Source organism: Carettochelys insculpta, chromosome 14 (genome assembly GCF_033958435.1).
Source record: "Carettochelys insculpta isolate YL-2023 chromosome 14, ASM3395843v1, whole genome shotgun sequence".
Classification (NCBI taxonomy): Eukaryota; Metazoa; Chordata; order Testudines; family Carettochelyidae; genus Carettochelys; species Carettochelys insculpta.
This window is the reverse complement of record NC_134150.1, coordinates 23,563,767-23,584,493: the sequence shown is the minus strand read 5'-3', so window position 1 is coordinate 23,584,493 and position 20,727 is coordinate 23,563,767. Positions and strand designations below refer to the sequence as shown.

The 20,727-nt window shown below is 37.9% G+C and overlaps 1 protein-coding gene across 3 annotated transcripts in view; it reads right to left on the bottom strand.

Moving 5' to 3' along the window:
* DPY19L3 (dpy-19 like C-mannosyltransferase 3) overlaps window positions 1–20,727 on the bottom strand; it is a 62,586-nt gene that overhangs the window by 6,617 nt on the left and 35,242 nt on the right. For all 3 annotated transcript variants that reach the window (XM_075008838.1, XM_075008837.1, XM_075008839.1), the window contains 6 exons: window positions 20,452–20,610; window positions 19,327–19,446; window positions 15,804–15,915; window positions 15,098–15,154; window positions 7,640–7,722; window positions 89–221 (listed from right to left, as the gene is read on the bottom strand). In XM_075008838.1, coding sequence (XP_074864939.1) covers window positions 89–221; window positions 7,640–7,722; window positions 15,098–15,154; window positions 15,804–15,915; window positions 19,327–19,446; window positions 20,452–20,610 — 664 coding nt within the window. The remainder of the gene's footprint in view (window positions 1–88; window positions 222–7,639; window positions 7,723–15,097; window positions 15,155–15,803; window positions 15,916–19,326; window positions 19,447–20,451; window positions 20,611–20,727) is intronic.

Below are 20,727 nucleotides of genomic sequence, written 5' to 3'. Positions count from 1 at the left end.
GACCAAGCACCATCCCTGACTTATATTTTTTTCATCTATTTGCCCCAGAACCCTAAATTAGATGAAAGTAAGATCAGAATGTTCTTACTTGTTTTGTTCTCTCCCTGAGAGTCTTGTCTTCATAATGTGGATGATTAGTTAAGATCCTTCCAGTGCACAGTTTGACTCCTGCTAATAGCTGCATGCTCCCAGCAATTGCTGCATTCTTAGGAGTGTTTGACCTAAACAAGTGTTCAGAACATTGAGGAAATCTTTCTGATAGCACTTTGCATCATTACAGTTGTAGATCAGACAAAATGTTTCCCTCATCCCCTAATCTCGCCTTTCAAGTAGCAAAATGTTCTAGAAAATGTGACTGTTTCCTGAAGTTACAGAATGTGATGGAAAGGATTTGAAATGAGTCCCCTAAATAAGTCCCCTACGTCACCATAAATAAATCTGTTTGTTTGCTAAATGGGTAAACTGCACGAATAAGCACGTGCTTGCAAAATTTTACAGACACAATTATAGAGGCCTCCTGAAAACCCTAAATAATTTGAGAGAGAGAGAAATAGCTGCCGAGAGCTAGGCTTTTGGTTAAAGCCTGCTACAGACTGAACCTCTCTAGTCTGGTGCTCTTGGGATCTGACCAGCGATGGACAAGAGCATTTTCCAGACCATGGGGGGGGGGTCAATACTGTCTAGCAGCATTCCCAATACTCCATTGCTTACTGAGTGCTTAGAAGACATTTAGGGTAAATTACAGCTAAATAACAGCACAGAACACTTAGAAGCAGGAGTAGTGACTATAAACAAACTTTATGGGACATTTGGAAACCTGGTGACACCCATGATAAGATACCTAAAGTCAGGCTGGATTACATATGCTGCCAGATGAGAGAGCTCAAACTGTAGTTTCAACTAGATGTCTAAAATATTCACAAGCTGTGTAAGCTAGAGTCTTTTTTTTTTTTTTAAGTTTGCACAACCTATGAATATTTTAGACATCTACTTGTCATGTGTTTCAAGCAGTTTATTGGAAAGATATAGTAATTTTTACCTTGCAATTTTGATCAAAGGTTTACTCTCCACTTATACTGATAAAATCTGTCTGACAGCATGGATCAATCACAATGCAATTATTAGCTATCCCTACATTCATTTTGAATGAAAGTTTCCTAAAGTTAAACTAGATAATCTATACTACTCACCTATCTACCATGAAAGAGAGAGAACTACAGTGTAAGGTTCTGCAAAAATTAACCAGTCACAAAAACACCACACAAAATTTCCTGACAAAATAATGAATTATTATGTGTACCATGTTAGCGGCTAGCAGCCACAATCAACAATCACAACACCACTGTACAGGTGCTATATACACACAATATAACAATGGTCCCTGACCCAGAGTTTACTGTCTAAATACACAATGAGATAGAAAGGGTAGATATAACAAATAGATAAGGCAGAGCACACAGCAGCAATAAGACTTTAAGACTAGTATAGTAAAATATGGTTACAGTACACCAGCTGTGTAGCTTCTGTCCAGTTTTCTAGGCACCATGACTGAAGCAGCTTACAAAATGAGATTAGAAGAATAAACTAAAATGGAATTATTTGAGGAATAAATATCGGGAGACAGACACACACACACAATCACAATGTGACAATCAAGGAATTTCCAGATGACCTGATACAGTAATACACCTTTTTCATATGCCAGTAGAGGTACCTGCCAGTATTTAATGGTGGATCTTAGAGGTCTTGTGAAATAGTGGCTGTAAAATACCTCCCCCCCGCCCCCCTGGAACTGCATGATCAAGTCTGACAATGTTAAGAGGCAAGCATTACATTTGCTACAGCCCTCCAGGAGAGAATACTTAGAAATGAATTAATATTTATTATACGCCTTTCCTGAAACTTCTTGCAGTTCCATGTCAATCTAGTTCAAAAATGGCCCAATTTTTAATATGCCAATTTAATTTTACTGAAAAATCACTTATTGATTTTACAAAATCAGTTTTATTTGAAATTCAGAAAATAATTTATTTTGCTTTAATATTGCACAAAAAAACATTCAAAGCCATGACTGTCATGAATAGATGTTCCATCAAAAAAGACATTCCTTTCTCTTGGAATGTAATATTTTGTGCATATGATAGTGTTCACCACTAGCTATCAGCAGTGACTGAACTCTGAACCAGAATCAAAGCACAGGACTCCACCATTCAAGACAGAATAATTCCTTCATGTGATCATAGTACTGTGCTTTGAGCCAATGGATTAGCTCCAAAAGTCAGGACATGACACATGAAGCAAATAGGTAGAGCATGATTTGCAATGTTTCATGTATGCATCCTTCACTAATACTGCTACCTGACTCAGCCAATAACAGCTGTGGTCTGTATATAAAGCAATTAGTATGCTTCAAATGACTGACACTTCTCTATTACAGAAAAATGAAGCAATTTTTACAAATGTCGGAACAAATGATGTATAAAATGAAAGGATAATTTGGTTTTATAGCTTTCTGCTGAACTCTGTACAGAGCTGCCCAATCTGCAAACAATTTATTCTCTAAGAAATATCACTAAATAGTGACAAGGACTTACAGGTCAAACTGATTTACATTATATAATTTAAATGACATTCCAAGCAAACTCGATGTCATTTTTGAACAAATAATCTCACTTATTTTCAAAGCTCTAAACTTCAACAAGTTAGTTACTGCTGAACTAATAGGTAAACTGAGCACCTATAATATAATATGTGAACCCTTAAGAGTTTACAGAATTATGTAAATATGACAGAATAACTCATTAAAAATAAAAGGGTTTTATAGGAATTATAGATCTGAGATTAATTGGCATAAACTTTAGAAAGTTGTAGCAAATCTGTTTTGGGTAAACTGCTACGAAAACTCAACATGTATTTTAAGGAGATCCTACTGAAATAGCAAACATTGCAGTAATACGTTTATCAATAAAAATAGTAACTTTAGAGCTGAAAACTGACACTGTGAAGTTCAAGGTTATAAAAACTGACAAATCTCAAGTTATCCTTTTCCTAGTTGGGTGTCCAGGTATGAAGAAAGAAGAAATCTCTTCAAAACCTAAAAAAGAATGTGTTTTCTGAAAAGGGCTTCCTAAACACCGCACCCTAGAACAGATTCACCCTGAAAAGAAAATGCAATTTTTTTCACAGAGTACTTCATTAAAATATTCTGGGATTAGCTGAAATGGATATGCAGTAAAACATATTCAAGGAAACTCCGTCAAGGCCAATCAAGCCTCTTGACTGGAAAAATTACAACTGGCAAGAGGGAAGAAATATGTACACAGAAAATAACAAGCATTTTTTTCACCCCAGCCTTGATTTTTCTGCACTCACGCAACTGAAAGCACCTGTAAAGTGGGTGTGCACCCATTTTAGGTAGTAAACACAAATTGCTTTGCTATCAAAGTTTGTGGCTCACAATATGATGGTAATAAAGTAAAAACACCAAAACTAGTTATCATCACTACGTAAAGCCTGGCATATACAATAGCTTCCAGTATGCACTCTGAGTTCTGGAACTAGACAGAGTGGTATTATGTCAGTAATGGCACTGTAAGGTAGAAATCCTATTGTTAGCTTGAAGATGGAAAACTATCTCTACCTCACTTTGTTGGCTGTAATAAAACAATTCTTTCTTCTCTGGCACAGGGTGTTTGTGTTTGAGTTTCTATCTGGTTTCAACCTGCATTTTCATTATCACTTGGCCCAGATGCACATAAAATCCAGCCAACCTTTGCAAAAAGGTTTGAACTTCAGTACTCTTTTCAACACATCTGGCCTTTGATTAGGTTTGTGACAAATTTTTGCATGGTGGTTGCAAAGATTCCAGAACTGTACACAGAATCTCCTTTGAAGGCAGAAAACATTACTCCTAGATCAGTTGCCAGGGGCTAAAAGAATAGGGGAGCACACTCTGCTCTTCCCGCCCCCCCCACATCTTAGAAATGTTTATGAAGAGAAGAGTGAGGGGCAATTTGATAGTAACCTTTAATTTCCTAAAGGGGGAGCTCTAAAGAGGAGGGAGAGAGGCTGTCCTCAGTAGTGACGGATGGCAAAAAAAAAAAAAAAAAAGAGGAATGGTTTCAAGTTACAGAGGGGGAAGTGTAGGTTGGATATTAGGAAAACTATTTCACCAGGAGAGTGGTGAAGCATTAAAATGCATTACATAGAGTGGTGGTGGAATCTCCATCCCTAAGGGTTTTTACGTCCTAGCTTGACAGAGTGCTGGCTGGAATAATTTAGTTAGGGTTCAAAAACAACAAGAAGTCCTGTGGCACCTTACAGACTAACAGATATTAGTTAGGATTGTTCCTGCTGTAGGCAGGAGGCTGGACTCAATGACCTCCTGGGGTCCCTTCCAGCCCTAAGATTCTATGGTTCGCTGCTGTCTTAAGGAGAGAGACCAAATCCAATAATTCAACATACCTTCTATGTGGGAACATACAGCTTTAAGAATTACCTTTAATTGCACCCTCTCTTTTTTTAACACTCCCAAAATACAAAAATGAATGTAAAGAGAGCAGAAGTGTATCAGAGGATGTATAAAATCACAACCCAAAGGATACAATATTCTTCAGGAGTGGTCAATAACATGGCAAAAGATTGTCAAGATACAAAATAGTACCGATTGTGAAGAGTGTAACAGTTTTTATAAGGGGGTAAATATGTGGAAATATGTATTTGGACATTTTATAAACCAGACTAATGTCTTCTGTCAGTTGTGTGTATTTGGACTGCCACACTTATGCTCTATTTGGATCTGTCAGACTCAAAGGCCTTTTTGATGTGGAATGTTTTAGAAAATGGAACAGAGACACCCTAATTCAATAATATGAGACAAACTGAAGTTCAGTCGCACCCATTTTTAATGAATGAATTAATAATTCTTGATACCAAGTGTTTATAATGCAAACTCTGGCAGACATTCATCTACAGCAAAATTGCTAAGTGGTAGTACAATACAAGGTTTTAATTCCACAACTTCATTCTAAATTAAGAAACTATCAGTCTAACCTTCAGGTATATGTCAAACTTGTTTTGGACTGTAGAGAGTGCATAAAGAAAAATTATCAGAGGGGTAGCCATGTTAGTCTGGATCTGCAAAAGCAACGAGGGGTCCTGTGGCAACTTATAGACTAACAGAAATGTACGAGCATAAGCTTTCATGGGCAAAGATCCACTTTGTCAGATGCTGGTAGTGGAAATTTGCAGAGGCAGGTATAAATAGGCAGGCCAGAGCAAGGCTGGAGATAACGAGGTTAACTCAGTCAGGGAGGGTGAGGCCTACTACCAACAGTTGATCTGGAGGTGTGAATGCCAAGAAAGGAGAAACTACTTTTGTATTTAGCTAGCCATTCACGGTCTTTGTTTAAGCCTGAGCTGAGGGTGTCAAATTTGCAGATGAAATGTAGCTCATCGATTTCTCTTTGGAGTCTGGTTTTAAAATTTTTTTTGCTGTAGGATAGCTACTTTTTAAATCTGTTACTGTGTGTCCTGGGAGACTGAAGTGCTCTATACACCACACCACAGCAACTCTAACTCAGGAACCTATCCATGCAACAAACCTCGGTGCTAGCTCTGCCTACATATCTACACTGGCAACACCATCACAGGACCTGACCAGGTCAGTCACATCACAGGTTCATTCAGCTGCATATCTACCAATGTAATATATGCCATCATGTGCCAGCAGTGCTCCTCTGCTATATGCATTGGACAAACTGGACACTTCCCTACGGAAAAGAATAAATGCACACAAGTCGGATATCAGAAATGGCAATGTACAAAAGCCTGTAGGAGAGCACTTCAGTCTCCCAGGAATGAAAGCCACGTATATTTTGTGTATAAATCTACGTCCAACTTTTCTTTACTCAGGAGACCTGAACTATTAAATATTTACCATATTTGAATAAATAAGTGGACTTAAATGGCACTGGCTGATAAATATTAGTCATGAAGTGTTGTCAACGTGGCTACAAAAATGCTAAATGATGGAGACAGAATTGTTTTGCTTTCAGACTAGCACTCTGAAATTAGTAATATATACACTTGTGAATTATAACATTGATTTTCATAGGATATAGAATGGGAAAAATACAGCATTATGGTTCATAAGATTATTGCTAGGGTGTGAAAAAGTTTAGTTGCTGTTTTAAACTTCTGAGTGACTATTTTCATAAGAACACGTAGTACACATGGAGCTTCTAAGGTTGTCAACATTCCAGGACCATCTTAGAGTCTCTAAGAATAAAGATTAATTTTGAAGACTTTTTGTGATGAAACCTCCAGGAATACATCCAACAAAAATTGGCAACCCTCATACCACCTGTGACTAACCACAGTTAGCAGCAAATTTTATAAGAAAAATTATAATGCAGTTCTACAGTAAGGTAGTCGAAATATAGAAGGGATACAAAGCAGCAGGTTCAGACTTTATTTTCAAAATATCTCCTCAATAATACAACTTGTTAAAAATAACATCTCAAATGGCTGTCAGAATTCCAAATAAATTATAAGTCCAGGGATGACAAACACCAGGACTCTGGTATACCCTGCTGAACTCCCAGCCCGAATAGGTTCAAGATTAATATAAATATTTTGCACACTTACTGCAAATCAAATTTTGGGCTAAATTCTAACTTCAGTGCAGCTGTGTAGTATTAATTTGGCTGAGAGTTCTGCGTGCAGTATTGAGCCTACTGTTTGCACCACAATCACCATGCCCATATGCCAGCAAGTGCACTACAGATATACACATAGATTGAATTATTTTAAAATATGGACAAGAGATTAGCACATGTAAGGCTTGTCTACACTACCACCCTCCTTCAAAGGAAGGATGGTAAGTAGGGTGTTGGGAGTTTACTAATGAACTGCTGCGCTGCATACACAGCACATCATTAAGCAAATTCACCCCCACGGCAACTTTGAAGTTTTAAAATTTTGAGGAGTAAAGGGACTTCGAAGTTGCGCTGGCACTTCAAAGTACCATCGGGTGAGTTGTGGCTAGCCGTGAGCTGGTATTTCAAAGTTTAAAACTTCATTAGTAAACTCCCAGCACCCTACTTACCATCCTTCCTTTGAAGGAGGGTGGTAGTGTAGACAAGCCTGTATACTCCCTGAGAACAGATTTTCACAAGTAAATGCCTCTTATTTTTTAATGCTATCTAAAAAATAAATAAAAAGAAAAGACTGAACAAAGTGAAGCAGCAATGCAGACAAAGCGAGAGGTAAGGTCTCATGAAGACTGATTTGATTTCAAGATTGTTTTTTGACCATCACCTTCTCCCAAATGAAGACTGCCTCATCTTTTCAACCCAGGGAATGATCTATGCTTATCCACCCATAGAAGTGAATGGAGACAACTTGTTTCCAGAAACCTTGCTGCCAAACACTGGTAAACTGCTGTACCAGGGCACAGCAGGCTGACAAGATTTGCAACTTGCTATTTTCCAGTCACTGATGTTCTACTCCTAGGTATTTGACTCTGCCTTAGTCATCCACACAGGTCACTATAGTTCACTAACAGGACAGCACTACACATAAGAACAATGGATTATTATGAACAGCATTTAACTTAAATAAAATAAAATCCTCTTACTTAATCCAGTTCATCAGCTCCACTGTGTCTGGATCATAGAATTCCCTCAGTTCTGATAGCTCATCCATCATTCCTGGACAAAACTAAAATTACAAACAAAACAACCTGAAGACAAAGTGAACAACTCAAGTTTTGCATACTGGAAGCGAGCTCAATTACTAGGTAAGTGGAAATGGCTGTCCTAAAGTATTGCTCTTGCCCATGTCACAGATGAGCGAAAGTTGGGTTATCAAATAAAATAGGGGACACCCCTGAGAGGGTGTGTATCTGTATCAGTATCTACCAACTCACACTGCATTAGTGTGTGTGTCTTTTTTTGAAAAGTCAAATACGGTAACCCTAGCTAAAGGGCTTTAGTGTGTCTACCCCACTACTGGCCCTCATATTATTGACAGTGTAGGGCATGTTGAGGTCTCCACCTGATGCTAGATAATCACATAAGAGCAGGATGATCAAGGTGACTTTTTTAATTTAGGCAGACAACTGCTTAGCTTTATTTCAAAAGCTGTGTCTATGCCACAAAGTTTTGTCTACAGAAGAGGCCTTCTGTCAACAAAACTAGGGAGTGTCCATGCTACAAATGCGTTCTGTCTAGAATCTGTCAACAGAACACAACCTTTTTCCCAGCAGAGTTATGTCTTGAAAATTTGAGGCGTAGCACCTCTCTACACAGAAAACTAGAATTTGCCAGATGATGGGCAGTCAATATTTTCTAGCATCTTACCAATACTTGCATTGTTTACTGGGCTCTTGGAAGACATTTGGGGTAAATTACAATTAAGTAACAGCATGGAACACTGAGATCCAGGGATGGTGGCTGTAAGCAAAGTTTACAGGACCACAGGAACCTCTGCCACACCATGATAAATTGTCGTCCATCTAAGATCATACCAGATTACAGAGTTTGTTGGATGAGAGTTCTGGATTAGAGAGGTTCAACCTGTGCTAGACTCCAGAGCAAGAAAAGGAGCTGAATGAACAATGTTGAGCACTGTCAAAGTAGCAGGCAAACATAAAGATTACGGGTCTCTAGCCCCACTGTAAACAAAATGAAACACTAAAGTCACCATGGTTATCAGTGTCCTATTCTACAGTGTTTCACTAGCCCATACCAACCTACCCATCCATCCTCCCGCCATCCGTTTTTACCTCAGGACTCCTCATCTCCTCAACATTTTCATGCACCCCACATTTCTCCCATGAACTATACTGCTCAATCCAACATATTCTGTGAGGAATAGGGGATTCGAGTTTATATGATGGAGAGACGAGGGTGTCACAGAGAGTCTTAGTCTCTGGGTTTCACAAAGACTACCCACTACAGTAGAAGACCTGTTTGTTTTGGTTTTGCTCAAGTCTATTAGGCAGAAGTTTTAACTAAACTAAAATAAGATGTTCTTACATCAGTCAAGTATCCAAGGGTATGTAAAGAATTTACATTCTAAACAGATGTCAGTGCATACCTCTGAAAGGGAAACAACTGCCTGAGAGAGAGAACACTAAGAAAAGGAACACATTTTCCATTACCATCATGTCCAAAGGTTAATTTTGACTGGTGTTGTCTAGCATATTATACTGTCTATAATATTTTTTGCAGATGACTGTAGATTATTTAAGGATGTCATCTCCAGAGAAGACTTGAGGAAATTCAGAAGGAATTTTTAACCTAGGTGAATGGACATCTGCATCATAAATTAAATTCAATGCTGATAAATACAAAGCAATGTACTTTAGAAGAAAAATTGGATCCAGTTGTACACCTTACAGGAATCTACACTTCCTCAGGAAAACAAGGAGGGTGTCAATATGGCAGTTCAATGAAGACTTCAGCTCAATGTGCAGCTGCAGTCAAAAAAAAGTTAAAATATACAGAAAATAGGATTGCAAAAGAGAGAACTATTTACAATATATAAAAATCAATTGTTTGCCCTCATTCAGAACAATTTGTGTCACATGGATCACTCCACCTCAAAAAGGATACTGAAAAATTGGAGAGGGATCAGACAAGAGCATTGAGAATCATCAAAGGCCCTGGAAAACTCATTTGAACAGAACAGAGAAATGTAAACTGGGAGCTTTCATGAAAGGAATAATTTATTCATTGCCCATAATGTTACTGAAGCCTAGAGCAGAGCTGGGGAATTTTTTTTTTTTTTTCAATCAGGGGCCATTAACCCCCTGAAAAAAATCAGCTGCAGGGAGGGGGCCCCACAGGCCAATGCCATAGCATGGACAGCACATGGCGCTTTCCTGATTGCCCGTGCAATAGAAGCCACAAGGACAAGCAGTAAGCCAGAGAGCTGAAAAAAATTAGGAAGAAGGGCGCTTTCGGACGTGGGGCTTCCTCTCGAAGGCACTCAATCTACACATCTGCTTTGCATTTTGAAACCAACTCTTCTGGAAAGGCAAGTGTGGCATTATGCAAATGAGGCACTGAATATGTAAATTGGGGCCTCATTTGCATTTTCAATCTGCTACATTTGTATGCCCCCTTTGAAAGGGAGGGGCCAGTGTAAACATAGCCAGAATGATGTTCGGGTTATTTGGAACAGTGTTACACTGCTGACTCATATTCGAGTGGTCCACTATGACCTCCCACATCCCTTTCAATCAGTCATTTCCCATTCTGTAAGTGTGCAACTGATTACTCCTATCTTCCATTGAATTTGTCTTTATTGAATTTCATCCTGTTTGCCCACATCATTTAAAATTTTAATCCTCCAAAGCACTTGCAAGCCCTCCCATCCACAGACATTATAAAAGTACTTGCTATGCTGTCATTTAAATCACTGATGGAGGTACTGAACAGAACTGGACCCAGAACAGATATGTGTGGGACTCCACTCATTATGCCCTTCCATCATGATTGTGAACCACTGATAACTATTATGTGGAAATGGCTTTCCAACAAGTTATACAATTTACAGTATTCCAACAACTTATAGTAGCTCCATCTAGGTTGGACTTCTCTAGCTTGGTTATAAGAAAGTAGTGTGAGACAATATCAAAATACCCCATTTACCTCTGTCCCCTTATCCACAAGGTTTGCTTCATGTCAAAGGAACCTATTTAGCTGGTTTGAAATAATTTGTTCTTGAAAAATCCATGCTATTACTTATTACCTCATTATCTTCTACTTATTTGCAAACTGATTGCTTAATTATTTGCTCCATTATCTTTCCAGGTACAGAAGTTAAACAGACTGGTTTATAATTCTCTGGGTTGTCCTTTATATCTCCCTTTTTACAGTTGGGTACTATATTTGCCCTTTTCCAGTCTTCTGGTATCTTTCCTGTCTTCCATCACATTTCAAAGATAATTGCTAACAGCTCATATCTCCTCAGTCAACTCATTTAGAATCTTGGATGCATTTCATCAAGCTCTGGTGACTTAAAGACAGCTAATGTGTCCAAATAATTTTTAACTTGCTCTTTTCCAATTTTAGCCTCTGAATCTAGCCCATTTTCACTTTCATTCACAGTGTTAGATGTCCAATTGTCACCAACCTTCATGGTGAAAATCCAAACAAAGTCATTTCCACATTTTCTGTTAAATCCCACCCAACCTCCCTTAGCCCCCATTGAGTAACAGGCCTATGCTGTCCTAGGTCTTCATCCTCAACATCATCATCAACAACAACAACAACCATGGGCTCAGCGGCCGTTGGTGTCCGATACCTCCCTCACTATTTCCTTCCATCTTGCCCTGTCCAGGGCAGAGTGGCTTAGTTTCTGTAGACTCATTCTTCACCAATCTACTATATCATCTACCCATTCTCTGTGAGACCTTCCTCTCCTATTCAAACCATCCATTATGCCAAATACCAGAGTCTTAATTCTTTCTGTAGGTATTCTGATTCATTCTATGCCTTGGCCATTCCAATTCTGTCATCTTTTGTAATTGACCTAATTTGCACTTTTTGTAGAATTTTTATTTTTTAGCTCATTCAATATCTTCTGGTAAAGACAACATGTCTCCTGCCATGCTTCCTATTTTTCCTATGCAGTAGAACAGTTTGTTCTTGTGCCCTTAATAACACATCTTTGAAAAACTGCCAACTGTTCTCAACTATTTTTCCACTTCCACTTTCTTCCCATGGGATCTTAACTCCCAGTTCCCTGAAGTTTACTCAATCTGCCTTAACATCCACTGCTTTTATTTGCTCCCTCCTACCATTGCTTAGAATCATAAACTCTACCATTTCATGAATGTTTTCACCCAAGCTGCTTTCAAATTGCAATTTCTCAACCAATTCCTCCCTATTTGTCAAAATCAAATCTCCCCTCATAGCTTTCCCCACCTTGTGAAATAAGTGTCTTCATTACCTTCAAATCACTTGTATTGGTTAATGATGCCAGTGTTTGACACCTCTAAGAATATCATGCCACTTATTTATGTGAACAAATTTAAGCAGCTACATTTTGGCTGCATTATGTAATGGGGTGGAGAGAACTGCTAAGTTATTCGTACAGTTTCTGTTTGCCTAAGGATGAAAACAACAGGATGTTAAATATCACCATTGGGGGAAATCATAAATGAAAACAAAGTTGTCCTTTATTCATGTTTCCATACCATCTCAAACTTACAGACTATACAGTTAAAGGTGGCTGGCTCTGGCAAAGATAATTTGTTCCCTCACCTAACATATTTTTCAAGATGTAGACTTACTTAAAACACAAGGTCAGAATTACCTGACATAAGGGGAATTCTGCACTTAATTAGCTTTGTGGCCTTAACAAGTCTGAACAGTTTGCTTAGGAAAACTGACTTATACAACCACAATTTGATCATGTCCCATTTTTAAGTTGTAGAGAATTCTTATAAAGACTTAAAGAACATAGATAATGACTAACATCTTTATTAAAAATCTTTAAACCTCAACACTGAAACAATGAAGCACTGGACAAATATGGAATGGAATTAGTGCAATCAACGTTAGTTGGTGTATATCTTGCATGTTGAATAGTAACAGAGAGGGAGCTGTGCTAGTCTATATTCTTTTTCCTGCTTTTTTGTTTTGATAGTATATAAGGTATATCTGCTCTTATATAGGAAAATCTTCTAGCACTTAAATTGAGTTTTAGAGAAAGCTGTAGTTTGCAGTACACTAATTCAGAAAATTCACGTGAACTGAAATGTAGCTGTCTTGTAGGTTTCATGATATGTTACGTATCTAATCTAAAAGCTGGCTAGCATTGCAGCCACAGCTGTAGCCGAATAAATAATCTTTCAGGCAAAGTATTTGGGATTGTGGCAAGCACATATCTTAAAAGAAGCTTTCATTAGTTTATTCAGGATTAGGTTAAAAAATCCCATAAAAACGCTGGTTTAAGGAAAGGGGCTAATGCATATTTCCTCTCATAACTATAATATCATGAGGCTATGCTAAATGAGTTTGCTTACAACTACTTCAAAAGAACCAGATGTGATGGCCAGTTCAACTTTATTTTTACATATAATAATATGGAAGTTGTTCATACAGTCTGTGAATATGTGGTTCGTGAAAGGAATAAATATTTAGTGCAAAAGGAGATATTGTATGTCTTTATATCCAACAGAATTAACTTATGCCTTCAGCTTTGTTGCAAAAGTTGGAATAGATGTATTTAGAAACTTTCTCCCTCAGTGGCAAAAGAATGATCCTGGATTTCAGTAGAGAGAATAATTGCTTTCTCTGGCCATAGTCTGAGGACTGGTTCACTGACAACATTCTAATCTATTTATTTGTTGAAGTTTTCTTTCTTGAAGAGTGAGTAACAATAGTTAAGATTTTGAGCAACATACATTTTTAAACTTATTAAATTGTTTGAATCCTAGCTAACAAAGAATTCAGCCTCCTTTTCAAAAAGTCCTTACTTAAGGTCCTGATCTTCACTCACATTTAAGTATTCAGAACCTTTCAGGATTAAGCTCATATTAATTAGCCCAGATATGAAGAAAAAGCAAGTGATTTAGATACTGGGTTCTTCAGGTAGCTTGAATATATCTAGGAGACTGAGACACAAAACATAAAATTCCAGGAGTCCTCTGACTTCAGTGGATTTTGGATAGGATCCTACATGTTTCTGTGACATTTCAAAAATGGATATTGGCTTTTCAAGTATCTCAACTTGGGAAGAGTAGGATTAAATCTGTTAAATGCATTGTCTGAGATAGCATTCTACAAAAAAAAGTTTTCCATCTCCAGCATGCATAGAAAGGAAGGCATCTCATCCATTCTGTGGGATGTGGAGATATGCTATGTGTCCTAAACTGGCATACCAGAAGAAAAAAATACCCCTAAAAAGCTGCAAAAAACCAAAAAGCTTCTGGTGAAATGGGAAAGAACCATGAATTAGTGGGACACTGTGACCCAGATGATATTAACAGTTTGATTTACTATTTTGACTCTGAACAGTGTTTTACTTTTCACCTTTAAAACAATAAAAATGTACCAAGGAGACACATCTGAGCTTCAGGATTTTCTGTACTGTTGGTTGATGCTTCCTTGATTATTACAAAGAAGATTGTCTTCATTTTTTTTTTTTTTTTTAAGTCTGATAACATGCTTCACCTTGAGCTTCTTTGAAGCTAATGATTTCAAGGGAAACATCTTGTCTCCCATTGGGTGTAACAGAAATTATTTCTGCATGAAAGTGGCACCTGATTTTTGTTTTTGTTTTTGTTTCTATAAATATAGATAAAAAGAAAGGCCTGCCCAGTTGTCCGTGTTCCATTAAGTTAATGAGCTAAATCTCAGTGATATGACAGGCTGATCAGACTAATAATCTAAATCATATATGCTATTATTATGGATTTTACCCTGGTGTTGCATAAATATATTGTTTCTTCTATTTACATATAAAAGCTTGAGTCTTGTTATCATTTGCTCCTGACACAGGGTGGATGATAACACAAATCTTGGACTGGTTTAATAATTCTGTAGGCTTATATCAAAGATTACATAAGATGAAGCACAGCAGTAGAGTAGAAGATAATGATTTCTGCTCCTAAAATGGATCATTACACCAGTTAACAATCTGTATCTTCACTGCAACTTACCCATAAGTATTTAAAATTAGAAGAGAGATGAACTAACATTTTCAGAATACAAGCATGAAAATCATTTCTAACTGATAAATTGCACACGCGACTACCATAATTACACAGACATTTGTGGTATCCTACAACGCAAGTGATCAGTTAGATGCAAGTGTTCATTTGAGTCAATGCATATACAATTTAAAAATGGAATCAATACTTTTATACATGCAATTATACAGTTTTCTTAAAATTCAGCCATAAATCCCATGCCATTTGCTAAAGCCCCTCCTCCTATTATTTATTTTCAAATACACAGTTTTGGGGCTGTGTGAAAAACAGGGATATGTTTTAACAACAGGAGTTCATTCAAAACAAAAGTGATTGTTTTTACCCATGGGGAAAAATATTAAAATATTTAGAGGAAAATGTTCTTACCTTATAGGAAAGGTATAGCAATGTGATTATTGGTATAAAATACCTAGTGACACATACCTAAGACAAAACCCCAAAACAAACACTAATTAGTTTCTATGGTACAATTTAAAGTGTTTGATATAAATGAACACTTATTTTTGTTGATGTACTGGCCATGCAGTAAAACATGCAGAGCCATAAGGATTTACCTCTACAGATCACATTTCAATATCAGGCCTATTTGGCCTCAGCTAAAGACCAATAGTTACAAAAATCATTCTGTACAGATCATGGAATACAAGCCATCACAAAATTTTACGTTATCTTAATGCACTGTAATCTCTTATTAAGTGCAAAAAACCTACCATGTGGTATAATAAAAAATGTTAAGTCTTTGTTCAAACTACTGATTAACTTAAAAAAATTCTATGACTTTTAGTTAAGATGTTAGCCTTCACAGCTTCTTCTCTATTGCCACCTAGTGCACTCACATGGTACTGCCTAAAATAGGAAGCCCCAGGAAAATACTACTTTAAATTTAAAAATCATATTTATTTGCATACACATATTAGAATTAACTAATGTTCTTAAATGTTTCCATATACTGAATATAAGACCTAAAACACTTCATTCATTTCACATCTACCTTTAAAAGGCTGAAGCTTCTTATGTCTAATTGTAGGAAATACAGAATTTCAAGAATTGCAATAAGAAATATAGCTCTAACCCTCTGTGGCGTGTAGAGATGAACAGATTTCAGGATAAATCCCCAAACTTCAGTACTGCACAAACCAAAAGAAGCAAACACACACACATGGGATATCCAAAGATACTTCATTCTGTAAGATAAGCAAATATGCATTAATCACATGGGGCTATGGTGAATTGTACTGTTACAAGTAGGTCTGAAAGAATTTTTCATAGGTAAATGTTGGTGAAAGTGTATTGGAACATATCATAGCAGAAGTAGCTAACTAAAAGATCAAATGGCTAACCTAGTGAGGAGGGCTTTAAACTAGCTTCAGCAGGGGAGCCAAGCCCACAGGTAAGTGGAGAACATGGAAACCTGGGTGATGGGTCAGAAATGGGAGGCAGTCTGGGCAACAATGTCAGAGTAAAAAGAGGGTCAGGACAAAACAGGGAGGCAAGATCAAATCAATATCTTAGATGCCTGTATACAAATGCAAAAAGTATGGGTAATAAGCAGGAAGAACTGGAAGTGCTAGTAAATAAATATAACTATGACATCGTTGGCATCACAGAAACTTGGTGGGATAATACACATGATTGGAATGTTACTGAAGGGTACAGCCTGCTTAGGAAGGATAGACAGGGAAGAAAGCGGGGATGTGTTGCCTTATATATTAAAAATGTATACACTTGGACTGAGGTGGAGATGGGTGTAGGAGATGGACGTGTTGAGAGTCTCTGGGTTAGACTAAGAGGGGGTAAAAAACAAGAGTGATGTCCTGATAGGTGTCTACTACAGGCCGCCTAGCCAGGTGGAAGAGGTGGATGAGACTTTTTTCAAACAACTAACAAAGTCAACCAGGGCCCCAGATTTGGTGGTGATGGGGGACTTCAGCTATCCAGATATATGTTGGGAAACTAATACAGCAGGGCACAGACTATCCAGTAAATTCTTGGATTGTATTGGAGACAATTGTTTATTCCAAAAGGTTGAAAAAGCTACCAGGGGGAAGCTGTTTGAGATTTGATTTTAACAAATAGGGAGGAATTGGTAGAGAACTTGAAGGTGGAAGGCAGCTTAGGTGAAAGTGATCACAAAATCACAGAGTTCACAATCCTAAGGAAGGGCAGAACAGAAAACAGCAAAATAGAGATAATGGATTTCAGGAGGGCAGATTTTGGTAAACTCAGAGAGCTGGTAGGTGAGGTCCCATGGGAAGCAAAGCTGAAGGGAAAAACAGCTGAGGAGAGTTGGCAGCTTTTCAAAGGGACATTATTAAGGGCCCAAAAGCAAGCTATCCCGCTGTGTAGGAAAGATAGAAAATATGGAAAAAGACCGCCTTGGCTTAACCACGAGATCTTGCACGATCTCAAAATAAAAAAGGAATTGTACAAAAAATTGAAACAGAAAAATTACAAAGGATGAATATAGGCAAACAACACAAGAATGCAGGAGAAAGATTAGAAAGGCTAAGGCACAAAATGAGCTCAAACTAGCTACAGGCATAAAGGGAAACAAGAAGGCTTTTTATAAATATATTAGAAACAAGAGGAAGACCAGGGACAGGGTAGGGCCATTGCTCAGTGAGGAGGGAGAAACAGTAACAGGGAACTTGGAAATGGCAGAGATGCTCAATGACTTCTTTGTTTCGGTCTTCACCGAGAAGTCTGATGAAAGAGTGCCCAACATAGTGAATGCTAGTGGGAAAGGGGTAGGGTTAGAAGTTGAAATAAAAAAAAGAACAAGTTAAAAATCACTTAGGAAAATTAGATGTCTGCAAGTCACCAGGGCCTGATGAAATGCACCCTAGAATACTCAAGGAGCTGATAGAGGAGGTATCTGAGCCTTTATCTATCATCTTTGGAAAATCATGGGAGACAGGAGAGATTCCAGAAGACTGGAAAAGGGCAAATATAGTATAAAAAGGGAAATAAGAATAACCAGGAAACTACAGGCCAGTCAGCTTAACTTCAGTGCCAGGAAAGATAATGGAGCAGGTAATTAAAGAAATCATCTGCAAGCACTTGGAAGGTGGTAAGGTAATAGGAAACAGCCAGCATGGGTTTGTAAAGAATAAATCTTGTCAAACTAATCTGATAGCTTTCTTTGATAGGATAACGAGCCTTGTGGATAGGGGAGAAGCGGTAGATGTGGTCTACCTAGACTTTAGTAAAGCATTTGATACGTACAGTCTCTCATGATATTCTTATAAAAAAAACTAGGCAAATACAGTTTAGATGAGGCTACTATAAGGTGGGTCCATAACTGGTTGGATAACCGTACCCAGAGAGTAGTTCTTAATGGTTCTCAATCCTGCTGGAAAATTATAAAAAGTGGGGTTCTGCAGGGGTCTGTGTTAGGACCAGGTCTGTTCAATGTCTTCATCAACAATTTAGATATTGGCACAGAAAGTACGCTTATTAAGTTTGCAGATGATACCAAGTTGGGAGGGGTTGCGACTACTTTGGAGAATAGGGTCATAATTCAAAATGATCTGGATAAATTGGAGAAATGGTCTGAGGTAAACAGGATGAAGTTTAATAAGGACAAATGCAAAGTGCTCCACTTAGGAAGGAACAATCAGTTTCACACATACAGAATGGGGAGAGATTGTCTAGGAATGACTGCAGCAGAAAGGGATCTAGGGATTATAGTGGACCACAAGCTAAATACGAGTCAACAGTGTGATGCTGTTGCAAAAAAAGCAAACATGATTCTGGGATGCATTGACAGATGTGCTGTGAACAAGACATGAGAAGTCGTTCTTCCGCTCTACTCTGTGCTGGTTAGGCCTCAGCTGGAGTATCGTGTCCAGCTCTGGGCACCGCACTTCAAAAAAGATGTGGAGAAACTAGAGAGGGTCCAGAAAAGAGCGACAAGAATGATTAAAGGTCTAGAGAATGTGACCTATGAAAAAAGGTTGAAAGAATTGGACTTGTTTAGTTTGGAAAAGAGAAGATTGAGGGGAGACATGATCGGTTTTCAGGTATCTAAAAGGGAGTCATAAGGAGGAAGGAGAAAACTTGTTCTTCTTGGCCTCTGAGGATAGAACAAGAGGCAATGAACTTAAACTGCAGCAAGGGAGGTTTAGGTTGGACATTAGGAAAAAGTTCCTAACTGTCAGGGCGGTCAAACAGTGGAATAAAGTGCCAAGGGAGGTTGTGGAATCTCCATCGCTGGAGATATTTAAGAACAGGTTAGATAGACATCTATCAGGGATGGTTTAGATAGTACTTGGTCCTGCCATTGGGGCAGGGGGCTGGACTCGATGGCCTCTTGAGGTCCCTTCCAGTCCTTGTGTTCTATGATTCTATGAAATGTGACAACTTGTCATAAAGGCTTGAGGCGAAATACTTTGTGGCCAAATTGTGTTTTCTCTGTGGTCTGACTTTTGAAAAAAGATCCTGTTGGGAAGGGTTAATTGCACCAGAAACCAGGCAGGAAGGTGGGGAAAGCAGATGTTGCATGGAGTTGTTACTAGTGTGCTTAGATATTACGGATTCAACAGAAACATTTTTGCAGAAGCTATGGTTTGTTTTTTTGTTTTTTTTAATAATACCTCATTGTGCTTAAAGCCAGGCATCCAAACAGAATTGTGTGCATTAAATTGTAGGCAGCTCCAGGCTTCAGTATCGTGCAAATTTCCATTTTATCCTTGGATTGGATATCAGCTGAACAACTGAATGAACAAGAAAACAAAAAAATCAATGCTGTGCTAAACTGGACAATGCATTATTTTAAAATTGCACATTTGCACGCAGTTTAAAATTATTTTAACCTGTTAATGCCATGGAGACTCAAGTGCCTGATGTTAGTACCAATTGAATTTTCATTCTTAAAATAGTATTTAAATGTTTTGTTTGCACATTATGGTGATTATTACAGTAGACTATATAATACAATGTCAAGTTTTTCTGTTTTGATCTAGGTGGTGGGATCATGGGTTCAACTGAACTTAAACATAAATAAAAATGTTAGTGTATTTATTCACAATACCCTAAAATGCAAATCATGAAAATATAAAACCACAGTCATATAAAAAAAATGATGATCGCTAATATAAAATTTACAATTTAGTTGGGCTGCTTTGGTGTGTGACAAAAGATGTGCTCCAGAATCTCCGCTATACCCAAGCATGACAGCACTGCAGAAGAATAACTGCATCTTCCTTATTCTGGGGCCAGTTCTACACTGGTCCTGGAACAGGCTAGAATAGCAGTGGGGTAGACCGCAAACAAGAACCTGCTGGAATGCAGCAGTGCTCCAGCCATGTCCCTCCTACCTGCTGTGCCAGGGACACGGTAAATTGACACAGACTATACTACGTCAACTGGATACTTCTCCATGCTGGCGCAATCCTCAAGTGGAGGGAACTGGCAGTTCTCCAGCTACTTTGCAAAGAGGGAGTGGAATGAATTAGTAGTAGTATTAAATTATTTTTGTGATGTTAAAATAGTTTGGGACTCTATAAAAGCTGATTATATCTAAATGATTATTTTTTTTCTTTTACATTTTGAAATTTGGACAAAAGGTGATTTACGTCATCTTAGGTTGTAAAAATACCCTTCACTGTCTGTCCTGTGCTTTTGGTAAAGTGTACTGTATACTGCTGTTCCCACCTATGTCAGCTATTTAGCCTACTGAGGAAAAATTCATGAAAATACAGTTTTGAAACATACAGTACCTGAGATTCTGAAAAGCAATAACAGCAGCTGCTATTGCCATAAGGAAGAGGACAAATAGGTAGGCATAAAAAAGTAAAGTATCTGAGAGTCTTGCAAAAGTGTTGAATGGCAGCAGACCAAATGCTTCTTCACAGAGGTATAGGTTAGCATCAAAATCTCTAAAGAAAAGAATAAAATTGGTCATTTTATACACTTCATAACTGGTTGCCACATGGAAGGTTCACTATTTTCTTACTGAGGAAATCATGAAACTACTTATATAGATGAATAAATTT